The 15,133-nt window shown below is 41.0% G+C and overlaps 1 protein-coding gene across 2 annotated transcripts; it reads right to left on the reverse strand.

Annotated features, from left to right (window-relative positions):
- Positions 1–1,530: 1,530 nt before the first annotated feature.
- Positions 1,531–11,922, reverse strand: STX16 (syntaxin 16). 2 transcript variants are annotated; one of them, XM_090152109.1, is made up of 8 exons: positions 11,666–11,922; positions 8,365–8,472; positions 7,070–7,210; positions 6,404–6,566; positions 5,374–5,465; positions 5,004–5,147; positions 4,409–4,489; positions 1,531–3,545 (listed from the first exon to the last, which is right to left on the reverse strand). In XM_090152109.1, exons 1-8 carry the CDS (start codon positions 11,744–11,746, stop codon positions 3,441–3,443), a joined length of 915 nt encoding a protein of 304 aa, XP_090008235.1. In that variant the 5' UTR covers positions 11,747–11,922; the 3' UTR covers positions 1,531–3,440. The 2 variants fall into 2 exon arrangements, with proteins under 2 accessions (XP_090008235.1, XP_031443538.2); XM_031587678.2 differs by lacking the exon at positions 11,666–11,922 and adding an exon at positions 9,323–9,568.
- Between the last annotated feature and the right edge of the window lie 3,211 nt (positions 11,923–15,133).

The following is a 15,133-nucleotide window of genomic DNA, read 5'->3' on the forward strand; positions in this document are numbered from 1 at the left end:
GTTGCAGAGGTCAATTGTGGATGGGATAAGCCCATAAACAAGTTCAAACTCCAGCACTCAGTAACACTTCATATAGAGATATATAAGCCAACTTTTACGAGCCTCTTTGCTGAGCCAAAGAACATGAGCTGTTTGGGGTTATTGTCTCAGTTCATATGGACAGTGTGGGAAATACGAAAGAAAATAACAATTATTTCAGGATTGAGACATTGAAAGGATTCTACCAAGTAAAGCCTTTGTCATGCAGTACATTCTGTTATTCTCCTGCTGCAAGGTTAATAATACACTTCTGTCCCCAAATGTGTTGTACCTTGAAGGAACAAAGCAGTAGGCAGTTGCCATCTAAACCTGCCCTCATTAAGGGCAGCAGAGTCCTAATCAAAGCAATAGAACTGATTTTCCCTGTCATTCTATCTATAGTAAAGAAGTTTGACTTGCTTTCTACTAAGAGCAGCTGCAAACAGTGAGCCACAGACCAGCCTTCCTTGGGCACAGCAGTTATTAATCCTCCAGAAATTGCAGGTATTTATAGAATTACACCATTCAAGCAGCCTTGCATATTCCACCATACTTAGTATGTAAAAGCATTATGCATTCCGTTTCAATGAATATTATCTAACTTATTTGGAAAAAAAAACAAAGCAATTGTTCTATTTTCTTTTCAGTGTTTCTACAGTTTTGGAGTAGAATTCACTGTTACAGTGTTTGTAATACTGTCATTTCCAAATATTAACAGAATTAACTTCTGTTAACAAGGAGTTTATTTTTCTATGCTTGCAAGCATTTTAATGGAACAATTCTGTACAAGCCAACAGCTCTATAGGTCATTCACACCAGGTGGGGAGCCATGGATTCTTGGGAGATGCTCTAGCAACATTGCTCTGTTGGACTCACAGTTTCCAATTGCATTTTGTAAGCTGTAAGCTATCAGAGGTTCAGTAAAACCTGGGAAGAGAATCCAGCAACCATGAAGAAGCCCCAACCTGCAGAACCATGTGCCATCTCTCTGTGCAGCACCATGCAGAGATGGTTACAGGGCTGGTCAGAAGCAGTCAGTAGGTTCAGGCAGCTGTTGCTCCTGTAATACCTGAGCAGGTAGCAGACAGCCAAGCTACTTCTCAGGTGCAGTGGCTTCTTTAGGAACTGATGCTTTCCATTCTATACCACTCCACATAGAGATTATTCTTACAAAGCACTGCATAAGGGTTTATGTTTAGCTACAAATAATTTAGACTGAATTGCAGCAAACTAGACATCTGAAGTGATTTAGAAGCCTAGATTTTATTTTTTTTTAATAAATTCACCCTCAAGTCAAACTAACTCAAGTCACACAGGATAATTCACATTGCAATTCAATCTCTGATGCAGTGCATATTAACAAAGTGCATTTCCTTTAACAGAATTTAGATTGCAAATAAGTAGTCATTTACCTTAGCTAAGCTATTGGCATTTCAATGGGGGCTACATGGGATGAAAATCATTTGACAATGCAATTGTGCTGCAGAAAGTGAGAAAAAAAAAAATCAGATATTTCATGTCACTGCTGCTTTTATTTAATTCTGAAGAATATATGGAGACATTAACATCACAAGTATTTGCTTCAGCTTACACTATTTTAAGAAAAAGGAACTGACCAATTAGGTTGGAAGTGTTTTATTACTTCTTTGAATCCTTTAGCTGTGATAAAATGTCAAAAGCACCAGTCAAGACAGGAATAAATAACACGTTCTCATGTTAGAAAGTTGCAAATACAGTATATTAAATTATAGCAATATGCTGCTTCACACCAACTGATGTAGCCAGCACACTAGGGAGACAGTAGTTTTACTCACGATCATTGAAAAGATCTATTACCAGAACAGGGGGACTGCACACCCAACTAAAAGCATACTTTCACTGATCTACTGTGTGAATTTCAACAAGGGCTTGAACTGGCAGCTTTGGAAGTTCAACATCCCGTTTGTCTGGAGGTAACACAGTGGTACAAATCTCTCCGCAATAAGCCACAGCTGACATGTTTTTGTAGTCTTTTCTTTCAGGTCTGTTCCTGCATCGAGTCTGTTTAAACCCACATCTTAGGACCTCCTCAGTACATTGTAAACACAAGTTCAGAGCAGGTGCAACATTAAAATCATAGCACATATTACAAAACTGCACTTCAGGGCATTTGAGCAGAACACCTCTGCAAGTTTATGGGGAGCATTGCATCAGTCAGAAATGGAGGAAATTAAGTTACAGTCTTTGGGGGAAAAGTCCATACAGAAGAGCCATATTAAAAATATTAAGGCAAGGCCTCTACAATTGCACACTACTTCAGACCTGGATTGAAATATGAATCCTCTATTACATAGATGTTTCTCTAATTCATCTCTTATGGCCTACAGCAAAGTTTTCCATTGCAAGAATTTTTTTTAAAAAATAAACAGGTAATTTTCCACTGAAGGCCTTCTAGGACGCATCACTTGCATGGCATCATGGTCAGTTGGAGAACCAAAACGCACCCTTTCCTAGGCAGGCATTTGAAAAAAATAGCTATGGGAAAATGGATCTAATACATATTGCAGTAAAGTTACATAGATAAGACCACATGTGGACAGAAGCACTGTAAAACAAACAGCTTAGAAAACAGCTAAGAGCCAAGAGCCCCCACAGCAGGTCACACTGTGTAGAAAGCCAAAAGGGAAATATTTTTCAGATTTAACTTCATCACCGCTTTGATGTACTGGCAGTACTTTTTTTTTTTAAGGACATAAATATGCATGATCTTTCTGGTAAAAAGAAAAAAAAATGTTCTCATGATTGCTCAAGCTCAAAAAAAATTTAATTAGTTAAATGTGTTAAATTACACCAGTGATTAAATCTTGTTAGTTACAGGATCATATACTATTTTGATTCTTAGTAATGATGCAATATCTAAATTAAGATCACAGGGATGGAATTAGGCTCTGCCTGTTAAAAGCTATCTTATTCATCTCCATTTCCTCTGAATTTTTGAGTCTGAAGAAATGAAGTCAGACATTTTCGTGCCTTGTGCCTCAGCTCTAGTCTTATGACTCAGGAACATGGTTTAAATTTGAAGCCTTAAAAACTGTGGCAGTACAGAAGACAACATATTCTTTCTCACTGTAACAAACTAATTACAGAACTCACTAATAAATTACAGTTCTGTAGTTATTTAAGCAACGTGTTTCCAAACACCGCTGGACAAGGAACCAAATGATTTGAGAGCATCAAATTTCCTGATGTTCTCCGTCTACTCTTTATCAACACCTCACCAATCACCAAACTTGAACTTTGAGGAATCCTACAGAAGCATTGCACAGACTTTGTACCACGAGGGCGTATACATTCAAAGGCAGCTTTCTTGAGTGCAGGTCCATCCATTCACATTGGGGAAAAAAGTTCACGTAAACTCCAAAAATAAGAAAATTAAGTGAAACCTAGTGTGACTTTACACCAATAAGAACAACAATGAGGACAATTACTATAACAAACAAAATTAGAATAACAAGCATCTTCCGATTCTTCTTTTGATATTGCTCTGCCTGTAGAAACAGAAAAGAAAGAGTTAATGCCTTAATCTGTGCAAAGATGCAAGTACGGACTCTTCAGTATACTGAAGACATGTACCTCGATTTCTCTTTGCTAACTTGGCTTTTCGTACACTGAATATTGCAAGCAATTCCCACAAAATAACTCCAGCCTGCACCAAAGACTGCAGTGAAAGAAAGCGCAGACTGAAGTCATATTTATCCACATTAAATATGAAACACTACAGAAAAGAATGCATCCTCCTGTTGGTTATGCAACCTTACTGTGACTTTTCTGCAGTCCTTGAGAAGGCATGATGCCTGCACAGGACATGAGCTGTATAGAACAACAATTGATCTGAAGTGGAATTGAGCTATGTGGATGGTGGAAATAAAAATCAAGGCACTGGGTGTGTGGAAGTCCAAATGGAAAAAGTTGGTAAGATATTTTTAACTCATTGTGCTGAAATAGCATTTCTGTATCATATTTGCATGACACTAAAATTCACACAAAGTTCATTTTTTAATAGGCATTTTTATTGTACCTGATTCAGCTGTGCATTTTACTTTCAATTAGAACTGAAAGCTTTCATTTTGTTTTGGTTCACTCCTTCTTTCCTCTAATCCCCTTTTCTCATCCCTCCCCTCTTTTTCCCAGGGAATAAAAATGTAGAGAAAACTATCCAAAAGCCAAATGAAACTCTAACAAAAACTAAACTAAACAAAACTTGCATTTAGTTCTTTTGAAATTCATAAGCACTGAATTTTTTAAAAGGAAAAATATTAATTCTTCTCTTTTATAGTCTCTGAATAATCATTTTTTTTTTTTATCATTGAGATAACTAGATATGCAAACAGCCTATATTTTACCAGCTTACCTTGTGTAGTTGTTTTAAACCCTCTTCAGTTTTAATACACGATTGTTCCACATTGTAGTCAATTCTATCTAGAACTGTTCCCTAAATGAAACAGAGAGAAGGATCAAACTGAACCTAAATAAACTTAGAAAAGACTGTGGTTATGAGCAACAGAGTAATAATGTTTACAGTAAACAGCTCATTAGAAGATCTAGTTGGACTATCTTGAAATGACCTTCTTGGCTTATTGCCTAACTGGCAGCTCTGTCACTATCTCATCTCACAGCCTTATCTCACAGCCTTTAGTAACTGCTATGACCCAGGTCAGGTACTTTTGGCTGACATATTAAACCTAAACTTTCTGGGAGAAATAATCAACGGAATCTGGAATTCTACATTTTTTTTCTAGTTTAATACCCATGAAGGGTTATTTTCTTTCATTAGTTCATCTTCTTGCAGATTACAAGCAGAGGATACCTTAGCCTGAACCAATTAGTTTAGCAAAGTAAAAACATGATATTACAACATGAAAACACTGTAATACAACATGAGGAGTCTGTAAACCTTAACGCTACATGCAGTCTCTCATATCACTGACACTGTGATGCTGATGTACCTGTTCTACTATCATTGCTCCCAGGTCCCTAAATATTTCATTGAGATCAGAGATTGACTGTACAATCTGACGGATTTCTCGTTCCCGCTCTTCCACCAGCAATGTGTTTTGCTCCACCAATGCTAGCTGGTCATCTGTAAAACACTGTTGAAATAAAAGATTTAATTGCTGTTTATGTGTTCTAGAGTAAAAACGTTAGCAATAATTATAGCAATTGTAAGATTTCACAACATAAGGTTCCTTAGTAGAAAGTTCCTTGAGTAGAAAACTACTCAAGAAAAATCTTACTGTACATATAAACAGAATTTTAGGGTCACTAAAATAACTTGGTAACTTAAGAAGCTTCTTTAAATTGAATTTAACAACTTACTCTGTCATAAAGTGTATCATCCTCCCCATCATCCATCAGTGGGACTGAGGTGTCAAAGAAGTGTTTGGATCTTTCTTCTCTACTCTTCATGCCTGTGAAAGACAAACTATGTTGGAGCACAATGGACTCACACTGAAGTCACTCAGATTTTCTATCACCTTTCAAAAGCTGTAGGTAGGAGAGTATGTTCCAACAGCTTTTGGAGGAAACGTGACACATATGAGAGAGAAAGAATGAGGTCTGAAGCAATAGGTAGGAAAGCATAAGAAAATCTCTGATAAATGACAGTGTCTAAATCATAACTGTCACATAAGCTTACTGCTTAGAGTGTAACAAATGCAACCATGCTTACAAGACAGATTAACACAGTGATTTTAAGTCATTATGTTCCATGAAGTTAAAGAGTTAAGTAAGCTGAGAGTCTTAAGGTACGATTACTCTGTATTCTGTGTGAACAGAACCTTCTGACCCTCATTCCACCTCTACCATTTATATCACAAGAAGAAACTGCAGTACTACATCTGAAGATCAGTTATTACGTATGAAGTTGAAATTACTTTGCCAAAAAACAACTGAATATTAGACTGAATATAAGAATAATCAATTTCCAAGCTGTTTAAGGTTGCGGAACTTTATCACAGATCCTTCTAAAGTTTCATCTATCACAAACTACTGATCAACTACTAAATAAGCAGGTATCATTCTGAAAAACAACAGCTGCCCCACCAGCACAACAGAAGTAGCTGGGCAGATCACAATTTGAGAAGTAATAATGTGTTGAGTGTAAATGGCTGAAATGCACTCCTTTCATTGATAAATCTAACTGGTATTTTTGCTTTAGCAATATGAAATAGAGAGGCTGTGAAGCAGAAATTGCTGAATTCTGATCTCCACTCTATTATACCTTTTGTGGTCCTGGGAATATCACTTAACTTCTCTATACTTCCCTAAACAGGAAAATAAGCACACCTTAATTAGTGCTCTCCACAAACAGAGCCCATGCATTCATTACTGTATCTTTGATGCTTACGTTTGAGATAGTCAGACTGTGCATGCCTGAAGTTGGTGGATAGCTCCTGAAGGGACTGCGCTAAGGAAGACACTACATTCCTGAGAACACGTGCTTCTTGTTCTGTACAAGTTCGTGACCTGCTCTGCAAGACCTGGACTGCTCTCTGACATCTGTGAAATAACTGAGAAAACAATTCAGTTAGTTAAAAACATACAGCAACTCACGCTTTAAATATCAATTGAATTTATTATTGCCCAGTGCTATGTTTAAAAGGACACAGAAATACAGAATACAGATGAGAAACATAAATCTAACAGTAATCTAGCACAGTAACACAGGTACTTCTGATCAAAGACATTTGCTTCCTTGTAACTGCTTGGACTGAAAGCCATCAAATGTCTTTGTGTGTTTCTGTGAGGTAGCTGTAAACATGATTTAATTAAATCTCCCATCCATTCCAAGATAGAAAAGGAAACAGGTAAGTAAAAACTGCGGGGGTGGGAGTGTTAAGTCACTCACTCAGAGCTCACTGAGATGGTCAGCACAGAACCAAGCTAAGAGCCCAGGACTTCTGGCTCACTGACTTGGAGTAGAAATGTTTTACTCCAAGGAAACCACTGCCTCACCATGATATCTGTCACAGACACATCGATCTGTAGGTTCAGAATTGAAAGTACTTTGTACCTGTGTGATCTCTTGGGTTGTTATTTCTATTGCACGTTCTTCTTCACTGCTGTCATCTAGTGTTGGTCTGTTCAGATGTTTATCATGAAGACTGGCTAATTCTTTCATCTTCTGTTTCACCCTGGCAATATCATACTGAATCTAAAACAGCAAACACAACAGCAGGGAAAGGAAAGTGAGTAATGTTTCAGAGGAAAAGCTTCTGACAAATGCTAGGCAAAAATATAGAAAGTAATCTCATAACAAAAAACAGACCAAAGATCATCAGAAAAAAACAAAAACCCACAAAAAGATCATTTCTTATTGACTGAAAACTTATCTGAATTCATCATTTTTAAACCTCCACTTATTAAGATAAAACAAGACTGCTCTTCTCAAATAAGCTTTACTGAGTTGCAATACTATATTATCACTATATAATATAGTAAGAAAAGTTTAGCCAACTTCTGAAAATGTAAATAAAAATTCAGGTCACACCTTCAAACTCTGTCAAATATGCCACAGACTGAACTTAGTAAAGCTAAATGACATGCTCTGAAACTAGCCATGAAAATAGATCTGTAAGAATGATTACTGTCCTAGTAAAACTGATCACCTTTCTGCACACAAAAACCAATGAAATCATGTTCTGAGAGGACAATTTAAATGGGCTTTCCATAAGTAAAGTAGGAACTTCGCACTCCAAATACTGGAGAAGATTTTAATTGGATGTCTCCAGAACAATTCCCTCACATTTGTCCAAATAGTTAAAGAATTTGCAGCTCATCTGTACCTCACAAGTGGGAGAGTTTCTGCTAGAAGACACTAAAGCTTCTTCTTTCAAAGTAGTAAGCTGCTATTCAACTGGATCCCTCAATGGGTTCAAACAAAGCCTATAGAAAGCATTCCATCTTTTGTCCTCTCCCTTCAAAGTCTCCACCTGAGAAGAATTTTGCTGTGCTGAGAGTTTTAGGACTCTTCCCGCAGCCTCAAGTCAAAATGGTCAGTGATACATTATCTATCCTAGTGGTTCAAGTGTAGTATAAGCATGGGGTTCTCAACGATGATATCAGTTCAATTTCCAGGAATTTCTGCTCCAAGACAATCTCCTTCATTGCACTTGCAATACATTGTTCAAGGAAATAAATGACATCTTGCCTGATATTTTCTCTGAACAGGGGTGGCAGAAGTTAGAAAAAACACAAATCTTCTAATACTACTTCTATCATAAAACTTATGGCATTGGCAACATAACTAACAACAGGAATACATTTCTACATGAAAAAAACTCAGTGCTGGGTTTGCATACAACTTACTTCATCTGCTCCATCAACCCACTTGGGAGGTAAGCGTTTTGTTACACCAATTGCTGCTTCGGGATCTAAACTTATTCCTGACACCAGGGCCATACGATCATCAGCAAGCTGCAGAAGATAAAAGAAATATTCTTAGAAGGAGATAGCAAATCAGCATTACTCAAATTAGATGTCAATTCTTGAGGAAAAGTGCTTGTGTGCCGCCTTCTCCCATAAAAAGGAACTTCAAGCATGTGTTTGCATGTGATGCAGGTATAAATTATTGAAGACAGGCACACCACTGTACAGCAGCACTGTAGCAGTTGCAGAGGGTATGCTGTACTTGGAGACTATTTTGGGGATAAGAATCCATTTTGTAGGTTGAAGTATTAAAAGGTTATGAATGAAACTGGGAGGCAGTATCAGTTTTTTCAGTTTGTCAGTTGAAGCCAGCTTTGTAATTCCAAAGGTAAGATAACTTCATCTACTACAGACAGAAAAAAGTGGCAACAAATGATACTACTTAGAACATATCTAATTACTGCACTGCCCATTCTTCCACATTTCTTATTTTCTTCCATCAGGCCCAGAAATCTTTGTGGCTCTCCACCTCCTTTATAAACCAATCCTTCCTCCTTCCTGAACAATTGTTTCCTGAAAGCCTGTTCTTTATCTCCGACATTGTTTCCTGACCAGAGTTTATATAATTCATGCATAGCATAAAATATTGTGAATAGCTTCACTGTATCCCCCCATGGATACAAAAAGTAAAACTAGATGATATGTATATACACATAAATGTGGTACTGTAATTTCACAAAATGCCTGTCTCCTTTTGGCAGCCTTCTCAGACTGTACACAAGTACATCTCCTCCTAAGGAATGAAATGGAATAAGCTAGCATTGTAAAGAAAGGAACATTTTTGCTCAGTGATGTGTGCTTGATGCAGTGTGACAAAATAAGATGTGATAAACAATACCTCATCCAGCTCCTGAAGTGATTTGTGGATCCCATCAGCCCCGTCCAGTTAGAGACAGCAAAAGGTAAAAGGGAAAAAAGACAGAGGACACACACAGGGTATGGTCAGTTGGGAAAATACTAGTAGCTTGGTATCATTGTTTTAAATACATAATTGTTTACAACAAATAAAACAAATGGACTTTTAAAACAACACTATTCAATAACAAGTACAACATCATGATATATTTGAGACAGCCTTTTGCCTGGAACACAAGCTTTTCAGGTTAAAAACTGGTTTGCAAAAATTTCTGAGTGAAAACACTGAAATATATTCAAACATGACAGTGAGAGCAATTTTACTGCAGTGTTTAACATCTATAGGTGAGTTAAAGGCTTTACTAATTGGAGAATTACAGTTCTTCAAACAAAGTTTACAAACCATACAAACTTTCTAAGACATTTATTGATAAGCACCTCAGTTACTGCAGGATAAAACAGACAGCAAATGGCGAAAAGCAAAAGCAAGTGCAGCATATGCTCCCACGTGCAAACACTTCAATTTCAGGTAGCATCAGTATACATATGTGTGTGAAACCCCTTGGTTGGCATCTGCAACACATCTGCAGCTCTGCAGATCATCACTCCTTGTGCTGCTGGGATGTGTTAGCACGTGAGATCTAAGACAAGGACAGCATACTTGAGGTTTGCTTAAGCAGCGAGCTTCAATTAATGATCTCTGTTACCCCGCACTCAGCTTCTCAAGTACAGCTGTACAGTTAGGGATGCTACTTCAGTTAGCTTTGCTTAAGGAGCGGTTGACTGTCAGTGTGACAGAAAGCTGCTTCTGACACAGTGCCCTCATAATGAAGTATTTCTTCAGGAGAAGCTTGGAGTGCAAACTAAGATCAGTCCAAGCACTATGAGCTACAGACTGCAACACGGCCCTGCTGGCGTGCAGCAATCCTGCTCTGGGGACAGCGCCCAAAAGAAAAAGTAATTAGGTATTAGCTATAGTGATAAGCACCTCAGAAACACGAAAGTGAAGAGCTCACACTGACATCTTCACCCTGCTCACCATGTTTACAGGAAGCAGCAACTATGGAACTTGGAAGTGCGCACAGTTGAGCCACTGATCAACCCCACCAGCTGCTCAAGCCAGGACCAATCCCCAGCCACTTGGCTTTGGGAGCATTGGAACAAGCATCACAAAATGCTTTGGTTCATGTTAACAAACACGAGAAATAAACATTTCATGCAAATGCTTACTGTGCTCACTGCAGTTCCACTGCTCAGCAGCCTGCATGCAGTGCAGCTCTCGTTTTCTATTAACATTTATAAAACTCCAATGATCAAAGATGCTATTGATATTGGCAAAATAATTGTTAACAAGAATCAAATGCAGTGTCAAATTAAACACCGCAATACTCATCGTTATTGACGCTGCCTGGTCTGTAAATAAATTCAATACACACCTTGTATAGATACAGGTGTAATTAAATGGACAGTGAACGAAGACTGCTCAATGCCAACTCATCAGCTGAAATGAATGCACGAAGCATTGCTTTTCCCCTAACCAAAAATGCATGAATGCAAAGCAAGTCAAGGAGATGAGACTGCTGGCAGATATTTACTGGAAGCTGTTCCAAACAAATGATATATTTGAAGAAGCAGCTTAAGACCTCGGAAAGCCGAGCTGTCCAGCAGCATCAGTGCTATAATCAAAAGTTTTAAGCACCATTCAAATTTCCCCCAGGAAACTGCTTTGGTAGATGCCTGTTTGGGGAAGAGTTATTCTGAAAATTCTAGTCTTCCATGTTTAAGTCTCCCACTGCATCATGACCAGTTCAAAACATGCAAAAAACCACAGGAAGGGCCACAGAGCGATGGCTTTTTGAAGGCATCGCACCAGCACCTCCCGGCCACCACACACACGGCCTCACAGCTTTCCTTACATCGAGGGGAAAGGTGTCGGGAGTGAGGAGACACTACGGACACACCGAATAACCCACAGCACTGCATTTAACAGCGCCCACACGGAGGCGAATAGAAGAGTTCCTCTCTACGGAATAAGTTCAGCTTTTGTTACAGGGGAAGCATAAGAGAATCAGTGGGCAGTGACCTCCCGTGAAGGCCAACGGCGCTTTGGGCGCAGCGCTCGCGGAGGGACCCGCAGGGATCGGCACGGAGCTCTTCTGTTCGCCCTACGCGCGGGGAAGGGCGGGCGGGGGGGCGCGGCGCAGCGGGCACGGCGCGGCCGCGGGCAGCCCTCGGCGCAGCAAGGTACATAGGATGAAGGGAGGAGACTCACCGCAGCAGCCATGCTACGTGAATTCAGAGGGCTGGAGGAGCCGTAACTACTCACTTGCTCGGCCAGCAGCTGCCGGCTCTGCACCGCGTTGTTCCGCAACAACAAGAACGCGTCGGTTAGACGCCGGGTGGCCATGGCCGCCCGCCCGGGGGACCCCCGCCCCGGGGCCGCTCAGCGCCAGTCCGCCGGGCGCGGGGCCCTAGCTGAGCCCGGGGCCTGCGGGCAGAGGCCCGCTCAGAGAGCGCGGGCAGAGCCCCCCGGCGCCGGCCGGCCCCCGGCCCCCTGCATCCCCCCGGATCCGTCGGCGGCCCCGGCCGCGGCCCGGCTCACTTCCGCGTGGTGCATCGCTCCGTCCTTCCGCCGCCCCGCCCGGGCCCGCAGCCGCGCACCAACGTTCCGCCCCTCCGCCGGGCCCGTGGCTGGGGGCGGGGTGGCAGAGAGCGCCGCGAGCAGCGCGGGCGGCTGCCAAAGGCCCTCAGGGCGGAGCGACCCGCGGCTCCCGGCCCTGAGGAGGCGGTGGGGAGGCTGCGGAGCTCTGTGGTGGCTGCCGCTGCTGTGACCGAGGGCGGGCGTGGCGGCCTGCGGGCCCCATGCCGGATTCAGGGCACCAACCTGCCCGGCCCTGCCCCGCCCCGACGGCCGCGCTGATAGAAACGCCAACAGCACTCTTCCCCGTTAATTTCTTCTGTGCTTTTGTTTCTCACTGCTGTGAAGTACCCTAAGCAGGCACGGTTTGGGTTCAAAATAAAACACTGTAGAATGACCATTTTGATTTCACTGCTTCTCTTTTCTCATTTTTCTTCTCTGAATCCCCACCACTGCCCAAAATTTGCTTTGCTTTCAGTTAATTTTCCACTAAAAAAGCAACTACAAAACACCCCATCTTACACAAGTCTTTCTGTCAACTCCGACCATCCAAAAATCAGAACATCCCCCCAGATGGACAGCCCATTTTCAAGGACAGCTTTGGGTCTGACTTTCTGAAAACGCTTTCCGACAAGGCTGACCAAAATGATTTATTTTATTTAATTTTTTTCCCACTGCTTTTTGCTCCTCAGTGCTATCAGCTCCACGGCTGCATGTTGGAATCATAGAATCATTAAGGTTGGAAAAGTCCATAAAGGACGTTGCATTCAACCACCAGCACACCCCGCCATGCCCTGACCACGTCCCTCAGTTCCACGTCTCCGCAGTATTTGAACGTCTCCAGGGATGGTGACCAACAGCTTCAATTTTCACCCAAATAAAACAAGAATTACTATTTCCACATATGGAAGGAGCAGAGGCTGTAATTACAACCCCATTTTCTGGAAATGTTGCCCCATTTTATTGAGCCACTTGGGCAGACTTGTGCAGTGAGAAACAGTAGGAGGGATCTCTTTGCTGCCATAAGGAGTCTGGGGAGTTTTCTCAAGCAGACCTTCTGCTCAGCGGGAGAGACCCAAAACTTGGAACTTAGCAAGGAAATAAGCTCCAGCCTTATGAGGATCACCACACGCATTTCATTTTTCGTGGTCTGGTGAAATGTGTTTTCACTTTGGCTGCCTTACAGAGGCTTTAAAAATACATGTATACGCTTCATTTCTTCATGCTAATTTTTAATCTACTGTAACAATTTTTTATTCTGAGAACAGTTTCAGTTAACGATCCTCCAGCCCTCTCTTGGCATTGCTGCCGTGGCTGTAAGTGGAGTGGAATTTCACATGCACCCAGAGATCTCTTAGTTCTAGATGCGTACACAGAGAAAGCTGGTTGGGATCTCTCACTTGGAGGGATGGCAATGTGAACCCCATGGGAAGCCTTCTGCCCCTAATGGGCTGGAAGTCGAGTCACAGTGGCCATTTACATCTTTTAGTTGTTTTCTGACAGCTTTCTGAGCTTTGAATGTTGGGCAGGCTGTGAACTGAAGCAAAAGATATAAAAAGCATTTGGGACTGATACACAGTGGGATAAAACTCTGTAAGGAAGCAGTCCAGAGCTAACTCAGTGAATAACCACTTCAAAGTGTACATTAGGAAAAAGCAAAGGGACTGGAAGGAATGGAAAAAAAGGATTAACCAAAGAAAACTACATCTTAGAAGCTAGGAAGTGTAGGCATAAAGGGAAATCTGCCAGAAGCAAAGCCGAGTTAAACCTCGCAAAGGAAATTAAAACAAATAGCAAAATGTTCTTCAGGCATACAGACCAGGAATTGAAGTAGAGAAGAAACAGAGGTGATGACAGAGGGAGAGGCAGGACACAGATGAATATATAATATATAGTGGAAATGTACACAGAGGAAATGAATGCATGGAGATAGGAATTATCTCATGCAAGTGGAACAAAACATAAAGATCATAATGGGACGATAATTTCTGACCCAGACACCTAACAGGACTCGCCTGTCAAGAATATATCTGGCTACATAACAGCATCACTGCAGGAGCAGCGGAACACAATGTGAGAGCAGGAAAAATTGTTCCAGAATTTAAATAGGGGAAAAATGATTCAAGCCTGATCCCACAAACATACAGGACTTTGGGATAAAGTTAGCAGGAAAGAATAATACAAGACATGATGACAGATAGAAAAGAGTTGAAATATGAGATGCATTTACTGAAGCTGGGTAGTGTCAGACTAACCTGATTGGCTCTATAATTAGTTTTCTAGACAGAGAAAAGCTGGTAGGTCTAACCTCTCTGATGATGAATAAATGTAGACTAGAAATTAGAAGATATTTAACCATCAGAGGACTGAGGTCACTCTACATCTTTCCTGCATTCAAGGCAAGGGCAAACCACTGCATTATAAAGTTGTACTCAAACCATTCATAAAACTGATCGTATTTTCTCTTCCTAAGACAGCACCTATCTCTAAATATATCTTTCCAAGCATAAATTACTAATATTTCGGTTTGTTGCTTCTTAGTGCTAGAATTCACTGCCATACATTTACTGCTGTCCGGAGTGCTGCCTCTTTCTTTGACCTCTGAACTGCTTTTTTAATGCCTGTTCTGTTCTGCAGTTCTTAATGAGCAATGAGATAGCAATGCTGCATGCATGCACACATTCCTGCACCCACTGCCTCCCACATCCAGGGCCTAATCCAAAATGGTGGGAACTTTCTGTTTGCTACCGTAGCATTTGGATCAAGCTTCCAAAGGAAGGCAGAAATACTCCAGATTTCAAAGTTCTATTTTGGAGTGGATAACTAAGCATTTCTTTTTAATGGGAAGATAATCAGAGCCATATTTCAAAAGGCAGCTTTTGAACTATGATTACAAACTCCTTCCTCTCCATCCAGTTCCCGGCAGAAGGATCTCTGTATTCCCACTCTTCAGCTACTGAGACTAAATCAAGGGCAAACAGGCCCTGTGCTTCATTGGTCAGATGAAGGTCAACCCCCACGACATTTTATCTTGTGTAATTGAGTAGATACATGGAGGAGGTGAAATACTGCAGTCCTTGGAAGCCTGAACAATAGGCTTGTGCCAAAGGTAGGATTAATGGACCATTAAATGTATTTTGCCATGGCAAATCCCAC

Source organism: Phasianus colchicus, chromosome 17, assembly GCF_987193195.1.
Source record: "Phasianus colchicus chromosome 17, bPhaCol1.hap1.1, whole genome shotgun sequence".
Taxonomy (NCBI): Eukaryota; Metazoa; Chordata; class Aves; order Galliformes; family Phasianidae; genus Phasianus; species Phasianus colchicus.